Source organism: Castor canadensis, chromosome 16, assembly GCF_047511655.1.
Source record: "Castor canadensis chromosome 16, mCasCan1.hap1v2, whole genome shotgun sequence".
NCBI lineage: Eukaryota > Metazoa > Chordata > Mammalia > Rodentia > Castoridae > Castor > Castor canadensis.
In genome coordinates, this window is record NC_133401.1 from 16,343,786 (window position 1) to 16,362,176 (window position 18,391).

Consider the following 18,391-nt stretch of genomic DNA (forward strand, 5'->3'; position numbering starts at 1 on the left):
AATCCCAGATACTCGAGGGGGGGGGGCAGCGACAGGGAGAATTGAGGTCCCAGGCCTCCCAAGCAAAAGCACAAGACCCTCTCTGAAAAGTGAACTAAAAGCAGAACGGCTGGGGGCGTGGTTCAAAGAGTACAGCACTTGCTAGCAAGTGCAAGGCCCTGAGTTCAAATCCTAGAACTCCGCCACCCCCCCAAAAAAAGAATTTAGAGAGAAGGGCCCACCTGTCTGCAATGTGATCTCCATCTGGGCACCTGTGGGCGGGGCCGAAATTGTCACGGGAGGGAAAAGGAGGATGGTGTTTGAGGGGACAGCTAGGCACCTGTCCTGAAGTGGGACGAATTGTCATTCACCCTTTCCCTTCTCTCCCCCTTCTGACCTCTGCTGTCTTCCTGCCTCAGTTGCCATCTACCTTGGGATCAAGCGGAAACCGCCCCCCGGCTGCTCCGATTCCCCTGGAGTGTAAAGCTGACCAGCTCGCGCCCTCCCGAGGCCCTGATGGCAGCTTTGCGCCAGGCCACGGCGGCCGCGCGCTGTCGCTGCCGCCAGCCGCAGCCGTTCCTGCTGGCCTGCCTGCACGGGGGTGCGGGCGGGCCCGAGCCCCTGTCCCACTTCGAAGTGGAGGTCTGCCAACTGCCCCGGCCAGGCCTGCGGGGCGTTCTCTTCCGCCGCGTGGCGGGCACCGCCCTGGCGTTCCGCACCCTGGTCACCCGCATCTCCAACGACCTCGAGCTCTGAGCCACCAACGGCCCAGGTCCCTTCCTCTTCCTCTCCCTTGGTCTCTTCCCAGAAGGAAAGGGGACAGGGAGGGGATCCCCTATTTTGTCATCGCCTCGGTTTCCCTGGATTAGATTGGGGGTCACATTGTCCCCTCTGCTGTTCTCCAGGGCCACTTGGCAAGAGAGAGGGATGAGGAGGCTTAGTGGGGGAGCTGGCACCCTCCTGGAGCCTCCAGCCAGTCCTGACCCCCATCACCCTGCCGTGGGACACCTGACAAGACTTTGGGGGCAGGGCAGGGGCAGGAAGGGAAATGAAACTTCATTCCTCCCAACAGCTCAAGAGTGAGTCCTTGGGCAGGAACAGCTGCTGAGCCTAGAGACGAGCTGAGAGTGGGGGTCGAGAGGCAGATTCTCTCCTCTCCCAGCCCTCATGCTTGAACCCCTTTCCTGCCCCAGGCTGGCGCGGGGCACTTTGTACAAATCCCTGTAAATAGCCCCTCCCTCTGCAGAGGTCTCTCGGGGAGCTGCCGCTGTCACCTCGGTTTTTAAGTTATTACCCCCACCCTCCTGTCAGCCCCTCACTTGCAGCCTGTTGCCCAATAAAGTAGGAGAGCCCCCTCCCCACCCCCACCAACCTGGGGTTTTCCTTGCCTGCCCTCCCCACAGGTGAGCTGAGGAAGTGGGGGACCTTGGCCAGAACTTCTTGCTGAACCTGTTTTCTCATCTGCAGAATGGGAGGGGTGGGATGGGAGGGGCAAGGATGACCATGGAAGAGGGCAGAAAAGAACTCAGCCCCCCACACACACTTGTCCACTCACTCCTGCCCGTCATGTTACACTGGACTTGAAGCCTCTTCCTTCTCCAATAGTACATTTATTCAATAAACAGTCACTGAGCGGTGCCGACTCCATGCCAGGCCCAGTGCTGGATACCAAGACGGCAGTCCCTGTCTATGGGGGACAAACACCAGAGAACCCAGAAAAGAACCCAAGCAGGATTGGGAAAGAAGACCCAGGAACTGATGTTGAAGCTGGGTTTTCAAGGATGAGTAGGAGTTGCCCAGGCGTTGGGTATGATGCTAGCAAAAGCCTAGAAGGAACTGGAAGTGCATGGCATCACTTCAGAGAACCAATTTCAGTGTGGCTACTATGTTCGGTGTGTGTGCAGAATAAGAAAAATGCTGTATTAGCCAGGTGTGGTGGCACACGTCTATAATCCCAGTTTGGGAGGATGAGACGGGATTGCGAGTTTAAGCCTGGGCTTCATAGCCAGATCCTTTCAAAGAACAACAAAATGCTGTATTGGGCCTAACAATCCATCGACACTGCTTAAAGCAAACAGTATTTGCTGGCTTATGTCACTTAAGACTTCTGGCATGAAGCTGGAAGCCAGTGGCGAAGCAATTTGGGAAGCTGAGATTGGGAGGACAGCGGTTCAGAGCCAGCCCTGGGGGTAGTTTATGAGGCCCCATCTCCAAATGACCAGAACAGATGCTTGACAGGTGTGGCTTAAGCAGTATCGTGTCTGCTTTGCAAGCATGAAGCTCTGAGCTCAAATATCAGTCCCACAAAAAAAATTTCAGGTAGCCTGGTGCTGGTGGCTCACGCCTCTAATCCTAGCTACTCAGGAGGCAGAGATCAGGAGGATTGCGGTTCAAAGCCAACCTGGGCAAAGTAGTTCTTGAGACCCTATCAAAAAAAAAAAGTACAAAAATACGGCTGGTTGCATAACTCGGTGTAGACCCTGAGTTCAAACCCCAGCATCACACACACAAAAACCCCACTTCAGGTATGGCTGCATCCAGGCATCAGGTCATCTCATCTCTGCTTTAATTAGTGTAAATTTAACTCATTGTAAGATGATGCAGTGGTTTCAAGCTTCTGTCTGCCCTTAGGTTCTGCAGAGAAAGATTCTTTTGCCAGCTTCCAGTAAAGACTGGGGCAGATAGAGTCTGGCCCAGATAAGTCATGTGATCACTCCAGAGCCAGTCATGGTGGCTACAGTGGCCAGGCCCACTGAGCTGCACTTAGGCTCCGCAGAAGGTCAGACATGAGTATGAGAGGAATGTTAGCTGGACAGAAGTAAGCAGGGAGGGAAGGCAGTACAACGCTAGGCTTTGAACTCACAGTCTCATACTTGCTAGGTTGGCACTCTACTGCTTGAGCCACTCCACCAGCCAGGCTAGACTTTCTCGCAAATCCCTGGTAAGCTGGGAAGGGCTTGGTGCAGGGAGTGGCTTTTGGCCCTAACAGTGTCTTCTATGCTTGGATAGCCCCAGTCCTGCTTTCTAATTAACAGTGGTCAGGGTGGTGTAGGAGAGTCCAGAGAGGCGCCTGCCCCAGTCAGGGAGGGCTTCCTGGAGGAGGAGAGGTGGGGACTTGTATTCTAGACAGGGAAGTAAATGTAGAATGGCTGGAAAGGCTTTCTGTGATTCAGGGTGAGTTTAGTCACCTTAGAGATGTGGGCAGTTCCTTGAATGTTGCTAGAAGGGGACTGGGCTCTTTCAGGGGCAATGAGGAACCATGGTGAGGTGGAGAGCAGGGGAGAGTCAGGAAGATTTGTGCTGGGTAGTGGATGGATGGGGCAAAGGAGGTCAGAGTAGAACAGCAGGTGGGGAGTGAAGGGGTGGATTTGAGATCTATGAAGCTGGGCGTGGTGGTACCCACTTGTAATCTTAGCAACTCAGGAGGTAGAGGCAGGAGGATCTTTGAGTTCAAGGCCAAGCAAAGGTATGGAGAGTCTACCTCAAAAACAAAAGGGCTGGGGGCGTGGGTCAGGTAGCCCTGGGTCAGTACTAGGGGCAAAAAGGCCTAGGAGGCACAATGGGCAGGAAATGGTAACTGCCTGTGCTGGGTTTGGCTGGCTTAGCCTGTCCCCTTGGAGTGTTTGTGGTCTCTGTGGCCTGGGGGGTGCATCCAGGATAAGAGATGGGGGTCTCCAATTAAGGACAATACCCTAAGGGCTGGGCTGGCTGGCATCTGACACCCCAACCACCCTTCAGCTTCAGGCGTCTTCTAACCTTCCTGTTTCAGAAATTCTGAAAACTCTTGGGACATCCTTGAACCTCAGTTTCCCTTCTGTAAAACAATTTGTTTACCCCTAAGGGCTTTTTTTTTTTTTTTAAACAAAAGATCTTGTTATATAGCCCAGGCTGGCCTTGAACTCTCTATCCTCCTGCCTCAGTCTCACAAGTGCTGATCTCATCGGCCGTGCACCACCTGGCCTACCTACCTAAGGGGTCCTAACCGCTGTCTCTTAGGGTTCTCAGCCAGGTTTCCAAGGGCCCTGCATTCTTCACCCTGGTATCTGTGTCTCTTTTGGGGCCCACCCATTATTCTTACTGGAGGCTTTGGTCTGTTTGGCTGAATGGAGTTAATTGACATGCCCAACAACCAATCCACGTTCAGATATGAATTAACTTCTATTACCTACTTCTCTCCCCCAGTTGCTCTGCCAGCTCCCGTTTGGCTCTTTCCTGAGACCAAGCTCTCTAAAAGACCCGTAGCTAAATGCCGCCTCGGGATGCTTATGACGCCAGTGCTGGTTGGGAGGAGGGGAGAGCTTGGGAAAGGCATAGAGGTGGCACTTGTAAGGACAATAATGGGAAAAGAACGGGAAAGATGAGCCTTCCCCAGATGGTGTGATTTCCGTGTGGCCTGGAAGGATCACTAAAAACAGCAGTGTCAGCAGCCACGGCAGGTTCTTAAACAAAATAAATTCAAAAGACTGCTGCTAACTTAATCCCAGCATTCAGGAGGCTGAGGCAAGAGGATCGTGAGTTTGAGGCCAGCCTGGGCTACAGAGCAAGACCCGATCCAAAAAAAAAAAGTTTAGACTTGTAGGTATGGGGGATCAACGTCAGACCCGACAGAAGGAAACCAGTACGATATAATAGAGGTAGGTGTGCTGAGATGCACACGAGGTTTCAAATTGGAGGCCCGCAGGCCAGATTCAGATGTTTTCTCGGCCTGTGTCCCTTCCGCCCCTTATGGACTCTGACATCTGAGCGTGAATGATTCGGAGGTGTGACGGTCCATGCCTTTCTCACGCAAAGCTAAGGCCATCATCGCTTTTATTCATTGCGCGGCATGGAGCGCCAGAGCTCCGGGTGGTGGGCGGGGCTCTGGGGAACCCAGAGGAGGCTGTGAGCAGGGTTTTCATTGGCCAGAACCATCCAGAGGATGGAGCCCATTGGTTGGAACTCTGAGTGGAACGAACGCCCCGAGGGATGAAACTTTATGGGCGGGACTCCGGGGAAGGGGGCGGAGCGAGACATGAAGGGGCGGGGCTCCAGCGGCCAGGTCCTCCCAGGCGCCGGTCTCCAGCTGACCGCGACCGCCGGGCGGGCCGGGGCGGAACGCCTACTTCTGGGCAGGGATCATGTCGTCGATGGATTGTCCCTTTTCCAGCTTCTTCTCCATCTCCACCATGAGCTTCACACCATCCACCACCAGCTGCACCTGTTCTACCTCGGACGAGCCCAGCCGATCGGCATTGGATATGTCAAACACCGAGCCCACGGCAGCAGTGTCCACGCCACCTGCGGGAACAGAGGGCAGGCACATGAGGAGGGAGCAGAGGAGCAGAGGGGCCGGGATTGGGCCCTGTGTCCACAGCAACAGCCACATGTATTGAGTGCCTTACCGTGTGACAAGGTACCGCCACACAGACCTTCTTAATGTCTGTCTACTCCAGGGCCCCATGCCCATCTTTCTGTATGGTAGGTACCTCACTCCTCAACCGCCCAACGTGAAAATATAGCATATTGGACATAATGGGCTCTGGGCCGGGCGCTGTGGCTCACGTCTGCAATCCTAGCTACTTGGGAGGCTGAGGTCGGGAGGATCGTGGTTTGAGGTCAACCTGAGCAAATAGTTCACGAGACCCCATCTCCAAAAGAACCAGAGCAAGGGCTGGCAGAGTGCTCAAGTGGTAAAAGTGCCTGCCTAGCAAGCGTGATGCCCTGAGTTCAAACCCCAGTGCTAACAACAACAACAAAAAAAGAACAAAAGAACCAGAGCAAAATGGACTGAAGGGGTGGCTCCAGCGGTAGAGCTCCTGCTTTGCAAGTGCAAAGCCCTGAGTTCAAACCCCAGTCACACCAGAAAACAAAAAGTCCGCAATCGGACTGTCTGGAGTCAAATCCTGACCATACCCATTTACAGGTGGGGAAACTGAGGCCTTAAGGGAGGCCCAATGGTATGCAAAGTGACTATCATATAACCATGGTGAGTTATCATATAACTCCTATGAGATAGACGTGTTGATGCCCATCTTACAGAGGAAGAAACAGTACCCACCTGGGCACTCCGGGATGTCCCACCTCCCTGTTCCACCATCACAAAGGGTCCGCCCCCGACGCCGCGGCGCAGGGGAGGCAGGGCCGTACCTGTGCCCCGCTTCTGCAGACGCAGGCGGGTGAGAATCTCCTCGAACTTGGCGTGCTTGCTCAGGTGAGCCAGCTTCACGTGCACGCCGCCCCGCAATCCGGTGCCCAGGTTGGATGGGCAGGTGAGCACGTAGCCCAGGTGCTCGTTCCACATGAAGGGGTGGCCAGCCTTCTTAAAGATCTCCTCAATCTGAGGTGGGGGCAGAGCACCAAGGGTCAGCGCAGCAGGAACCCCCAAATACACCCGCGATCGGGACAGGATTTGGAGGGACAGGGCGTGAGGACGTGGGCTGAAGCGGGGTTCTGAGGACGCGGACTTGGAAAACTGGGGATGGAGGAGCTTGTGCGCTGATTGGCCCGACGACACAGATGGAGGCGGGATTCTATTCCGGGGGGCGTGGCTTGAGGACTGGGTGTTCTTAGAAGATGGCTCTTGGCACAGGCTACGAATGGGGCGGGGCTTAGGCCGGGGCGTGGCTTGAGGATTCTGAAAGCGAGTTCTTAGAGGCTGGCATTGGGGATAGAGGAGGAGCCTGGTTTGGGGCGGGACTTTGGAACGTGAGCGGAGCGGGAGGTCCGAAGGGCGGGGCTTGGAACGTGAGTGGGCGGGTTCTGAAGAGCGGGGCATGGAAAGTGGGCGGACAGGTACGGAGGGGCGGGGCTTGATACAGTAAAAGGGCGTGGCCTTGGAAAGTGGGTGGGGCGTTCCGGCCGCTAACCCACCTTCTGCAGCCCCACGCAGAAGCGGCGGAAAACCTCCTTCATGTTGCCGCCCTTCTCCATAGAGATGACACGGAGGTGGTCCTCCTCGTTCACCCACACCAAGAAGCTCTTGTTGTCATTGTGCCTAAAGTGGGACAAGAGGCCAAGGAGTCAGATCCGCGGGGGCCCCATTCCCCAAGAAATCCCATCACTCCCTTCCCTTCCCACCCCATTACCCAAACACAATTCCCCGCGGGGGGAAGCGGGCTGAGGGCCATCAAATGACATCGGCGTCCTCAAAATCGCACTTACTAAGCCTGGCTACATGGGAGGCTGAGATTGGGAGGATCGCGGTTGGAGGCCAGCCTGTGCAGTTTGCAAGATCCCCCATCTCCAAAATACCCAGAGCAAAATGGACTGGAGGAGTGGCTCAAGCCGTAGAGCACCTGCTTTACATGTACAAGGCACTGGGTTGGAGCCCCAGCAGGACAATAAATAAATAATAATTTAAGACCGTTGGACTCTTAGAATCTTTGGCAAACAGAAGCCTGGAACAGAATGGCTAACTTTTGTAAATTCTTCGTCTGGTCCCAGGATCAGAGCATTTTCCCCATGGCATTCACCTCTGAATCATAACATCTGAGAAATCCTCTTAGAATGATAGACTATGAAGACCTGGAAAGGTTTGTAACCATGGAATCACAGAATTTGAAATTGGCAGGGCGCCAATGGTTTACACCTGTAATCCTAGCTACTCAGGAGGCAAAGATCAGGAGGATCGCGGTTCAAAGCCAGCCCTGGGCAAACAGTTTGTGAGACCCTATCTCAAAAAACCCTTCACAAAAAAGGGCTGGTGGAGTGGCTCAAGGTGAAGTCCCTGAGTTCAAACCCCAGTGCCGCCAAAAAAAGGCACAGTTGAATGAATTTTTTTTTTTTTTTAAGACGGTGCTTTCCTACGTTGCTCACGCTGATCCCAAACTTCTGATCTCACCTCAGCCTCCGGAGTTGCTGGGATTACAGGCATGCCAGGTCACACAGCTAGTGACAGAGCTGGGATTTGAGCCCAGGGAGTTCAGCTCAAGCCTAGGCAGGCTAGACAGGGCTGGAGGGTAAGATCATGGTCTCTACTTGGTGGAAGAGGGTCATGGGGGACTAAAAGAAACCAGGGGAAGAGTGAACCGAGGGACAAAGGGCCTCACCAGATGCCACGGGCGTCAGGCCAGTCTCGAGCCATGCCTGAGGCCAGCAGCAGTGGGGACACGGGCTTGTCAAACAGGAAGTGGTCATCAATCAGCTGCTGCTGCTCCTTTTCTGTCATGCTCTTCAGAGGGTAGTACTTGCCCTTGAACTCGCCCGTCAGGCTGTTGAGGGCTAAGGGGCATGGGAGGGTCTGGTCAGCAGCCTGTCCCATGGCAGCTGGGACAGGGATCCCAGGGACCCCATACTGCTGCCCCAGTGGTCTTGGCCTTGATCTCATGGATGTTTACACCGGAAATCATGACCTGCCCCCTAAATCTGTTCCTCTCCCCCATCCACCCAGGCCCCCAGAAACAGAAAGCAGACTCAGCCAACAGGGTGTGGGGCACATGCCTGTGACCTCAGCTACTCCAAACCCAAGGCATGAGGATTGTGTCTGAGGCCTGCCCTGGCATCTGACAACAAACTAAAGCCAATGAGCTGACAAAGTGACTCAAGTGGTAGAGCGCCTGCCTAGCAAGTGTGAGGCCCTGAGTTCAAGCTCCAGTGCTGCCAAAAAAAAAAGGAAAAGAAAAGCAACAAAAAATCCCAAACAACCAACAAACCCACAGGCAAGGGACAGATGATCACCACCTAAGATCTTATTTGAGGAGCTCCTAGTAAAACGTATCCTAAAATAGTCTATATGATATACATATATTCACACAGATAAAATATATATTCTGTGCACAAAGAATACACTTGCACAGATACATGATAATATATATTTGTAATACATATTTATATATATTTTATGCTTTATAATAAACTACATGATTATTATGTAATATATATTTTATTACTTAAATAATTATATCTGTGTATACTTATTTTTGGCGGTACTGAGGATTGAACTCAGGGCCTCCGGGCGCTTGCTCCACCTTTTGCACCACACCCCAGTCCTATGTAACGTTAGTTATTTTCGTCTCTTGTACCTGTGTGGAGGAAATAGTGTGTAATGGCATTTATTCTCATGTCTGTGTGACGTCACCCTGACAGCTTAAAATTGGTTGTAGTAGGAGAATTTACATCACAGTTACTGCAAATAAGGGATCCCCCCTCTCCCCTCCGTAGTACTGGAATTGAACTTGGGGCCTCATGTATGCTCAAGAAGTGCTCTGCCACTGGGCCACATGGCCAGCCCTTTTGTTGTTTTTGAGAAAGTGTCTCACTAACTTTGTCCCAGTGGGCCTTGAACTTGTGATCCTCCTGCTTCTGCCTCCTGAGTAGCTGGGATTACAGTTGTGTACCACCACACCCAGCCAATTGTCCCTAAACGCCAGTTGTTAAATATTAACCAGAGTCATGCTGCCACAGGCCCTGGTGGCTCTACCTCCAAAACACACCCACTCTTTCTTCCTGTTCTTCATCCCTTGCCTGGACCACGTCCATTCCCCCTTAAGGTCTGTCTGGTCCCACCACTGCCTGCACAGCCAAAGTCAGCAACCAGAGGAATCCACGTTAAGTGTGAACCTGACCTCTCTCCTCACCACCCTCCATGCCTCACCCAAATTCAAAGCCCTCTGGCCAGCCTACAAGGTAGCAGTCTGACCATCCATGCCTGTCTGACCTTATCCCCTGCTCTGCCCTGGCTCTGTTCCAGCCACACTGGTCTCCTTGCTGCTCCACAGTGCACCTCAGGGTCTTGGCACCTACAGTAAGGCAGACTCCCTCCTGCCAAGGTCACAACTCCTCCTTTATAGGGAAGCTGCTTACAGCTATTCTCCCCCTCTTTCTCTCTCTCTGTCTCTCTCTCTCCCTCTCCCTCTCTCCCTCTCTCTGGTTCTGGGCACTTTTTGAATTGTTCATTTGTTGGTTTCTGCTTCCTCTTACCTCTCCACCAGATGGAGAGCTCTGCCAGAGCAGCAATGACCTTGTCCCCATGCTTGTGGAGGAGCCCCCTCCCCACACAGGGCTATGGCAACCAATGTTTGTTGAATGAATGAATGAATATGAGATCCTAGAGCTGTTCAATGCAGGTAAATGCAGCCAGCCATTGATTACCACGCACTCCGATCTATGGGGGGCTGGGGCCCCCCGGGCTCACCTTCCACGGAGAGCTTCTCCACCGCGCGGCGCTCGCCCCGGGAGCAGTGCGGGGGCAGCGTGTAGCCCTTGATGCTGCGGCCGGTGCGCACGCGGCTGCTCAGCACGTAGTTGGGGTCCAGGTCGTCTCCGCCCTGGGGAGCAGTGTGGCGTCAGGGCTGGCAGACTCTCCGGAGTGCAGCACCAGTGTGCTCAGGTCTCTGGGTCTTACCCAGATCCTCTTGGGTCCCCTCCCAGATTTCTGGGGTCTCCCCGAGATCCTAGGATTCCCTAAGACCCACCCCCCAGGTCTCCACATTTCTGAGGTCTCCCCCAGATTCTCCATGGGGCTCCCCCCAGATACTTGGGCCTCCCTTGGATCTCTGTGATCTTCCCCAGATCTCCCTGGGCTCCCCCAGATCTCTGGGGTCTCCCCCAAATCTTAGGGTTCCCCAAGATCCTCCCAAGCCCCTCCACCTCTCGGGGGTCTCTCCCAGATCCTGGGTCTGCCAGGCTGATTCTTAGCTCCGCGCATTCCTTTGCCTCTCCCCTGAGCCCTCCGGGCTCTGCTCCCCTAGCTCTGCCTCTGGCTCCCCCTGCCCCTCCATCTCCGTGTCCCCTCCTCTGTCCTCTGTCCCCAGAAGCGAAGCGCGCCGTGGGGGCCGCTGACCTTGAGGTTCTCGTGGTTGAGGTCGGTCTTGTGCTTGTCCGTCGGTTTGAAGCCCCCGTGCCGGTCCTGGATGATGGGGTCGAACAGGTCCTTGAAGACCGTGTAGGACTCCTCGTCCCCAGCCACGCAGCCCACGGTCATGATGAAGGGGTGACCTGGAGGGTCGGGCCGAGGTCAGAGGTGCTGGTCCCCAGCAGGCAGGCCCGGGATCTCGGTGGCAGGGCAAGTGCGCGTGCGACCCGCCCATCCGCAGGCTCAGGACCTCCAAGTCAGAAGCGGAAGCCAGGGGACGGACTGGGGAGGAAAGGCCGGGAGCGGCAAGGACAAGGGGGCCTTGGGGACAAGGATCGCGCTGCCGAAAATATTAGCATTTCGGTGTTTCCGGACCATGGCATCTCAGCCTAAAACGCCGCGAGTCTGGGGCGATCAGCGTCAGGAGGGTGAAGATACGATGTTTGAAGGAGCCGCTTACGGCCTGGGGGCGTGGCTTACGTAGCAGGGCACCTGCCTAGCAAGCACGAGGTCCTGAGTTCGAACCCCAGCACCAACACAACTCAATAATGATAAAAATTCAAAATTTAAAAGAGAATCCCAGCACTCAGGAGGCTGAGGCAGAAGGATCATGAGTTCAAGGCCAGCCTGGGCTACAGAGTGCCTACCTAGCAAGAGGAGGCCCTGAGTTCAAACCCTACTCCCACCAAAAAAAAAAAAAAATCATGTAAGTGTGCACATATCATGCCAGGCTCCACTCCAAGCCCCGGATGTGAATGGACTGTGGTGTTTTTCCAGAATGTGTGCCCATTTTTCAGGTGAGGTAACTGGGGCCCAGGGGGTTGCATTATAACTGTGTGAGTGGTTCACTGTGCACCCCATCCTGTCCCAAACCCCTTTACTGTGTTTACATATCGGGGGTCTCACCACTTCCCCACAAATGTGCTCCCTCTGGGGGGACACTGGGGCTGGCTGGCAGCCTCCAGCCCCTCTCTGGTCCTTCGGTGCTCCATCCGGAGGCTCACCTGGGTTGTCCACACCTGTCTGGATGATGTCATCCAGGGTGAAGCCAGAGGGCGTCTCCTTGTCCCGTAGTTTCTTGTAGAGGTCAAGGGTCAGCACCTTGGCCATGTGGTTGTTGTGCTTGCTGAGGTCTGGATACTCCTCCTCAGGCTTGTAGTTCAGCTTGAACTTGTTGTGGGTGTTGCCGAAAGGCATGGTGGCGGCTGGAGGACCTGGGGGATGGGAAGGCAGGGAAGGGAGCTGATGCCCAGCCAACTGCAGCAAGAGAGCCCAGTGAGATGCGGGGGTCAGGCAGGCTGTGCACTTGGAGCAAGTGACCCCTGCGCCTTGGCAGGAAGCCTAGCCAGCTCAATGACATAATAGTAATAACATTTCTTTCTTTCTTTCTTTGCAGTACTGGGGTTTGAACTCTGGACCTCACACTTGGTAGGCAGGTGCTCTACCACTTAAGCCACTCCACCAGCCCTTTTTTGTGATGGGTTTTCTTGAGATAGGATCTCATGAACTATTTGCCTGGGCTGACTTCGAACCTCGAACCTCGATCCTCCTGATCTCTGCCTCCTGTGTAGCTGGCATTACAGACGTGAGTCACCAGTGCCCAACAAGACTAATACCCAGGGCTGGGATGTAGCTCAGTGGTACAGCACTTGCCTAGCAAGCGTGAGGCCCTGGGTTTGATCCCAGCACCAAAAAAGAAAAGACAAAAAAAAAACCTCTTCCCAAGACTAATACCCTTGCTTGGGACTCTGTTTCCCTAACTGGGAAATGAGTGGGAGTACCCCCTCCCACAGAGATAGTGGGGGACCCCCATGCTCAGCTCAGTGATGAGAGGCAAGGGGAATTATGGGAAGGGACTGCAGGGCAAGGTGGTGGGGCAGGAGGAGGGCCCCCAACCCCTTGCCAAAGCCCTGGTTATTTTAAATAACCAGTGGTTATTTTTAGATCCTGGCGCCTCTGTCCCCCATTTCCTCTGCCACCCGCCCCACCCCACATTCCAGCTCGGCTTGCACCAAGTCAGCAGTGGGACAGGTGGACCAGGGTGGCTGGGAGGACATGCAGCAGCCAGATCTCAAAGCTCAAGGACATCCTGGGCTTCCAGCCCGAACCCTTCCCTTCAGAGGGCGTCCCCACTTCATCCCTGCCAGGGACACCCCAGGATAGAGCACTGAGGCAAAGCAGGTGACCCCCAGACACACAAACAGAAACACCCACAAGGCCATGGCCTCCCCAACTCCCACTGGAAATCGAGTTATGTGGTCACGCCACTAAGCCCAGGGCCACACAGAGATGGAGGAACAGTCAGACACAAGGTCATAGGGACACAACAGGGACTACGTAATCACAAACACGAAGAAACTACAACATTTCTTTTGCAGTCTCTGATAGAGTGGCAAGTGACATGTGACACTTGCCACTCTGTGGCACCCAGTTTTGGTGACAAATCACAATGAAGAGGCCTAACCCAGCTACCCCTTGCAGGGGTAACAGGTGGCAGCTGTCAAGACTCCTTTTATCGTATGGCTCAAGTGGTAGAGCGCCTGCTTTGCAAGCACACAACCCTGAGTTCAAACCCCAGTTCCCCCCAACACACACACACACACACACACACACACACACACACACACACACATGCACACACAATCTTCAGTGTCTCCCGGATCCTTCCCCATATGGCTGCAAAGCCACAAGTGACAATGGCAGGCTCACAGGTGGGGGGACTTGGATGCACAAGGTCCACCTGCTCATGCACAATTAGCTCTGTGTGCAGGAGGATGAGAGGGGCTGATAAGACCTCTTCCTGAGCCACCCATGGGGACCCCAGCTGTGGCTGCCACCCTGACTCCCTCTTAGGCAGTACCTGGTGGGCTGCACTGAAGGGGACTGTCTGTATCCTGGAGGTGACACCGACCCAGAGGAAGGGCCTGCAGCCCTGGCCTTATATAGGGAGCCTGGGCTGTGAGATTGGCTGGGAGGGGCTGTCCCCAGGGAGGAAGGCCCAGAGGGCAGTGGAGCCTCTCACCTCATTGCCTGGGCACTCTGCCCACCCCGGACTCAGGCATGCCTTGTGCCCAGCCCCATGGCCTTGTATGGGCTGCCCCAGGGGCTGGGCGCAGACCTCATCCACACCAAGCTGATCCCTGGACCAAATGCTGAGTTGGGCTGGCAGGGGACAACTGGCCTCCCGCCGGGAACATGGGACAGTGCTTTTAGATGTCCCAGGCACGTAGAAGCCTCCCTCCCCTGGCCCTGAGCCTACAGCATCCTCCCCTTTTGGCCCCCCACGGCCTTGACCCACACCAAATGCTCATCCCTGGGCCTCCCTGCTGGCTGGGTACCAACACCAGGGGAGATTTTGCAACAGTCCCAGGACAGGTGCCCCAGAAGGACACAGAGGCCCAGCCAGAGAGGTGTGCAACCTGCCTGCTCCCACCCAAGTCCAAGGAGAGCAGTGACTAAAGCTACATGTGAGACCCAAGGCAGCCTCACCCCAGGGTCACTGGGCTGCCCCTCCTCTGGGCAGATGAGGGGGAAGGAAACTGAGGCTGGGCTGAGTTGGAGAGATGGAAACTCAGGGCTATGGTTGGAAGCAGTGGTTGCCCTCCTCCCTCCACACCCTCTGGTGCCACTGGGAGATTGCAGTGGCAGAGGGGACAGGGAGGGACCCAGCCAGCAAGGAAGGGGGCTATTTTTAGAGCACACTTTGCTGCCTCTTTTGCAAAGGCCGAGACCCGGGCACTGGCGAGGAGGGGGCATGGGCAGCAGGTGTTGGCGGGGAGCACGTGTCCGGGTTAATTATAACTGGGTGTCTCGGGTGTCCCCAGACTTTACCTCCTTACAAGGACAGCTCAGGCCCCATGTGGCTGCACCCACCCCCAGAAACAGTAAGATGGGCTGGGTAGTCCAGCCATTTACCATGGACTGTACTTGAGCAGGTTGAGGTGTAAGGGACACTCGTAGCACCCCAAATGTGACTAGGGACCTCAAGAGCTGAGAAGAGGATTCTGTCAAATGGAAGATAGTATTGAAGAAGCTGCCTCCTCCACCTGGGAGACACCAGGATTGCAGGCTGACACAGCACCTCCTCCAGTAAAGATTTCAGTAAAGAAGAGAATGTTCTTCTCCTCCCTCACCCCTGGTTCCTCCTGGGGTCTCCTGGGTCTTCCCCATCTCTCTGCAGGCAAGTAAGGACTGGCATGGGGAAAAGGGAGCCTCTCCTCTCCCCAGACTCCTGGTTTCTGCTCCTTTCCCAGCAAGGTCAGATTAGCAAAGACCTCCTTCTGGGTTACTGAAGGTGAGGTCCAGAGAATTAAAAGGAAGTGGGCTGTGTGCTTTTCTTTATTGAGCACAAACTGGAGAAACAGCAGAATATAGTCACCCCCGTCTCCCTAATGGAGGTGATATTTCAACAAGGACTTCCAAGGAAAGGGTAACAGATGGTAGTAGTGTCACAACGGAGGAGGTCAAGGCAGGCCTCTTCAGGGAGGTGACATCTGAGCAGAGACCTGAAGAAGATGAGGGACAGCCAGCTGTGTCCAGAATCTGAAGAGAAGAGCAGGTGCAAAGAGCCTGAGGTGGGTGTGGCGTGACACATCTGAGGACAGGCTGGAGGCCAGGGGCCAGGAGTGTGTGAGGAAGAACATTCAGTTGGAGAGGGGCCCTAGGGACCATGGGAGGAATTTCAATCCTCCTCTGCATGAGAGTCATTACAGATTATGGGCAGAGAGGCAGGATCCAACCATGTCACATATCTGCTGGGTGGCACAGCTGAGCCCCCCTGGGCCTGAAAACCCCTTGTGGAACATTTGACATTCTTTTTTAGCCCTTTCTATGTTTGGTTAAGTCCCCATTCTAAGCCTGCCTCCTTTGCTGAAGCCAAAAATACCCAAAACTCAGTTTCCCAGAATCCCTTGTAGCCACGGTTCAGTCATGTGATCTGGGCTCAGCCAATCAGAGGCCAGGTCCTTGTGCCCTAGTCTCCTCTTGCTGTGCTCTGCTGTGAGCAGGCAATTGATAAGTGGGCTTTTGCTTCCGGTGTCTGGCATTTGTGGATAAGAACCCTTCCTTCAGAATCTCTGGATTTACTTATTTTTGGGTTTATTTATTCATGATTTTTTGTGGTACTAGGGTTTGAACTCAAGGCCTTGCACTTGCTAGGCAGGCCTCTGGCTGTATTTGCTTTGTGGTAGGGCTGACACAAGTGACTCCATTTTGATTTTGACTCCGTTTTCTCTGAAAACATCACTGGTCCACCATCCTATAGCTTGCCAGAATGGACCTGCCCTGGTTCTGGAATTGATCTGGACCCATGTTCTGGAAGGGAGGGATAGATGACCAGGAGTCAGTGACAAAATCCTTCCAGCCACATCTGAGCAGCAGATGAGATTAGAAGGAGCGGTTCTCAGTTTAAGCAAATTTGGAGTTCATTGTTACATTTAATCCTGTCTGTTTTACAGGCTCACACCTGTAATCCCAGCTACTCAGGAGGCAGAGATCAGGAGGATCGCAGTTCGAAGCCAGCCCAGGCAAATAGTTCTCAAGACTCTATCTTGAAAAAAACCCTTCACAAAAAAGGAGTGGCTCAAGTGGGGCTAGCAAGTTCAAGGCCCTGAGTTCAAACCCCATCACTGCGAAAAACAAACAACAACGACAGCAACAAAGAAAAGGTTATTACATTTTACAGGGAAAGTATCAACCAACCCAGCACTTGGGAGGCTGACACAGATCAATGTCAAGTTCAAGGTCAGCTTAGGCTACATAGTGGAGACTCTCTCTCTCTCTCTCTCTCTCTCTCTCTCTCTCTCTCTTTCTTTCGACCAAGAGGTGAAGAAGAAAAAAAGGAGACACATCTTGGATGTGTCTTCCTGTCCATTGTCTGTTGGGAGCCATGAGCCTCAATCTGACAAGGTTGTTGCTTAGCAGGATCCAGACAAGGTCGGGGACTGCAGGTGCACCTCGTCTCTCACTGGGGTTTTTGAGGGAACATGGAGGGGCTTCCTTTGTCTGGAGAAAAGAGACTGATAACCTGAAGGTATTGTTTTAGTATGAGCAAGACAGAAAGGTCAGGAACAGGTGACATGTCCTTGGCAGCTAAGGTCCGGGTTTTTGTATAAGAAACTAGGTGAGACTAGGGAGGTCCGGGTTTTGTTTATGAAACCAGGGAGGTTGGAGCCAGGGCATTGTTTCCCAGGCATAGAAGTTCTTCCTGCTTTGTAGAACTTCCTGCGTTGTACTGCTTATAAGCCTGATGCAAAAATTAAAATTTGCCAGTTGGTCATCAGCCTTCTGGTCCTCTCGATTTGTGTCTTGTCTGTTCATTCTTTTCCTGAGCCCTTTTGGGTCAAGAACCTCTGCAATCACAGCAATTGTCTTGTTCCCTTTCCTTTCCCTCCCTAAAAAAGTCCCCTTTTTCCATGGTACTGGGGACCTATAAAAACCCTTTGTTTCACTGTTACACCTGTAATTGCGACACTTGGAGGTTGAGGCTGGAGGATCATGAATTTGAGGCAAGCCTGGGCTACATAGCAAAACCCTGTGTCAAAAAAAAACAAAACAAGCCGGGCACCGGTGGCTCACGCCTTTAATCCAACTACTCAGGAGGCAGAGATTAGGAGGATCGTGGTTCAAAGCCAGCCCAAGCAGATATTTCATGAGACCCCATCTTGAAAAAACTCTTCACAAAACAGGGCTGGCAGAGTGGCAGGTGGTAGAGCACCTGCCTAGCAAGTATGAGACCCTGAGTTAAAACTCCAAACCCCAGTGCTGCCAAAAACAAAACCAAAAATGATTGCTGACCCCTGGATGAACCTCATCCCTTCCCACCAACTCTCATCTCCCAAATATCAGCCTTTGAGCATGGGCAGGCTTTAATTCCAGAAACACTTTTACTTTTTGAGACAAGGTCTCACTGTGTATTCTAGACTAGCCTTCAACTTGCCATGTAGCCACCCTGACCTTGAACTCGCCATCCTCCTGCCTCAGCCTCCCCAGTGTTTTCTGGCACCACTTTCACAGCTACTTCAAACCCTTGCTAATTCTGCATCCTATCTCTCATTCCTATTTTGGAATCACAGCCATCTTTAAAGAAGAAAATTTATCTTCTTTTTCTTTCAGCGCATATTTTATAACCTCCTTTATAAAGCATGCCTCATTTTTCTCACTTACAGATTTGTTTTGATTTATGCTGTATACAAACAAAATGTCTATCCAAGTGCGGGTGGCACACGCCTGTAATCCCAGCTACTCAGGAGGCAGAGATCAGGAGGATCGAGGTTCAAAGCCAGGCCCAGGCAAATAGTTTGTGAAACCCTATCTCAAAAAAGCCTTCACAAAAATAGGGCTGGTGGAGTGGCTCAAAGTTCAGGCCCTGAGTTCAAGCCCCAGTACGACAAAAAAAAGTCTAAATATATAGACCTTAAATTTTTTTGTGTGTGGTACTAAAGTTTGAATTCAGGTCCTCACACTTGCAGGGCTGGTTCTCTACCACCTCAGCCACTCCACCAGCCTTTTTTTGTGTTGGGTATTTTGAGATAGGGTCTCATGAACTATTTCCCTGGGGCTGGCTTTGAACTGAGATCTTCCTGATCTCTGCCTTCTGAGTAGCTAGGATTAAGGTAATAGGTGGCCATCATTTTTTTTTTT

General features: G+C 53.3%; 2 protein-coding genes and 1 long non-coding RNA gene across 4 annotated transcripts in view; 2 read left to right on the forward strand and 1 right to left on the reverse strand.

Moving 5' to 3' along the window:
- Mark4 (microtubule affinity regulating kinase 4) overlaps positions 1-883 on the forward strand; it is a 30,454-nt gene extending 29,571 nt beyond the window's left edge. The window contains exon 17 of one of the 2 annotated variants that reach the window (XM_020172965.2): positions 399-883. In XM_020172965.2, coding sequence (XP_020028554.1) covers positions 399-735 — 337 coding nt within the window. In that variant the 3' untranslated portion in view covers positions 736-883. The remainder of the gene's footprint in view (positions 1-398) is intronic. The other variant, XM_020172967.2, reaches the window with a different exon arrangement.
- A 3,888-nt stretch (positions 884-4,771) lies between these two features.
- On the reverse strand, positions 4,772-13,755 carry Ckm (creatine kinase, M-type). Its single transcript, XM_020172963.2, has 8 exons — positions 13,611-13,755; positions 11,755-11,964; positions 10,739-10,893; positions 10,091-10,223; positions 8,007-8,178; positions 6,829-6,952; positions 6,106-6,295; positions 4,772-5,256 (listed from the first exon to the last, which is right to left on the reverse strand). The coding sequence occupies exons 2-8, from the start codon at positions 11,945-11,947 to the stop codon at positions 5,078-5,080; spliced, it is 1,146 nt and encodes a 381-aa protein (XP_020028552.1). The 5' UTR covers positions 11,948-11,964; positions 13,611-13,755; the 3' UTR covers positions 4,772-5,077.
- An 823-nt stretch (positions 13,756-14,578) lies between these two features.
- LOC141417989 (uncharacterized) lies at positions 14,579-17,030 on the forward strand. The gene is made up of 2 exons (XR_012442605.1): positions 14,579-14,930; positions 16,207-17,030. It is a non-coding gene; the product is annotated as an uncharacterized lncRNA (long non-coding RNA).
- Positions 17,031-18,391: the final 1,361 nt, after the last annotated feature.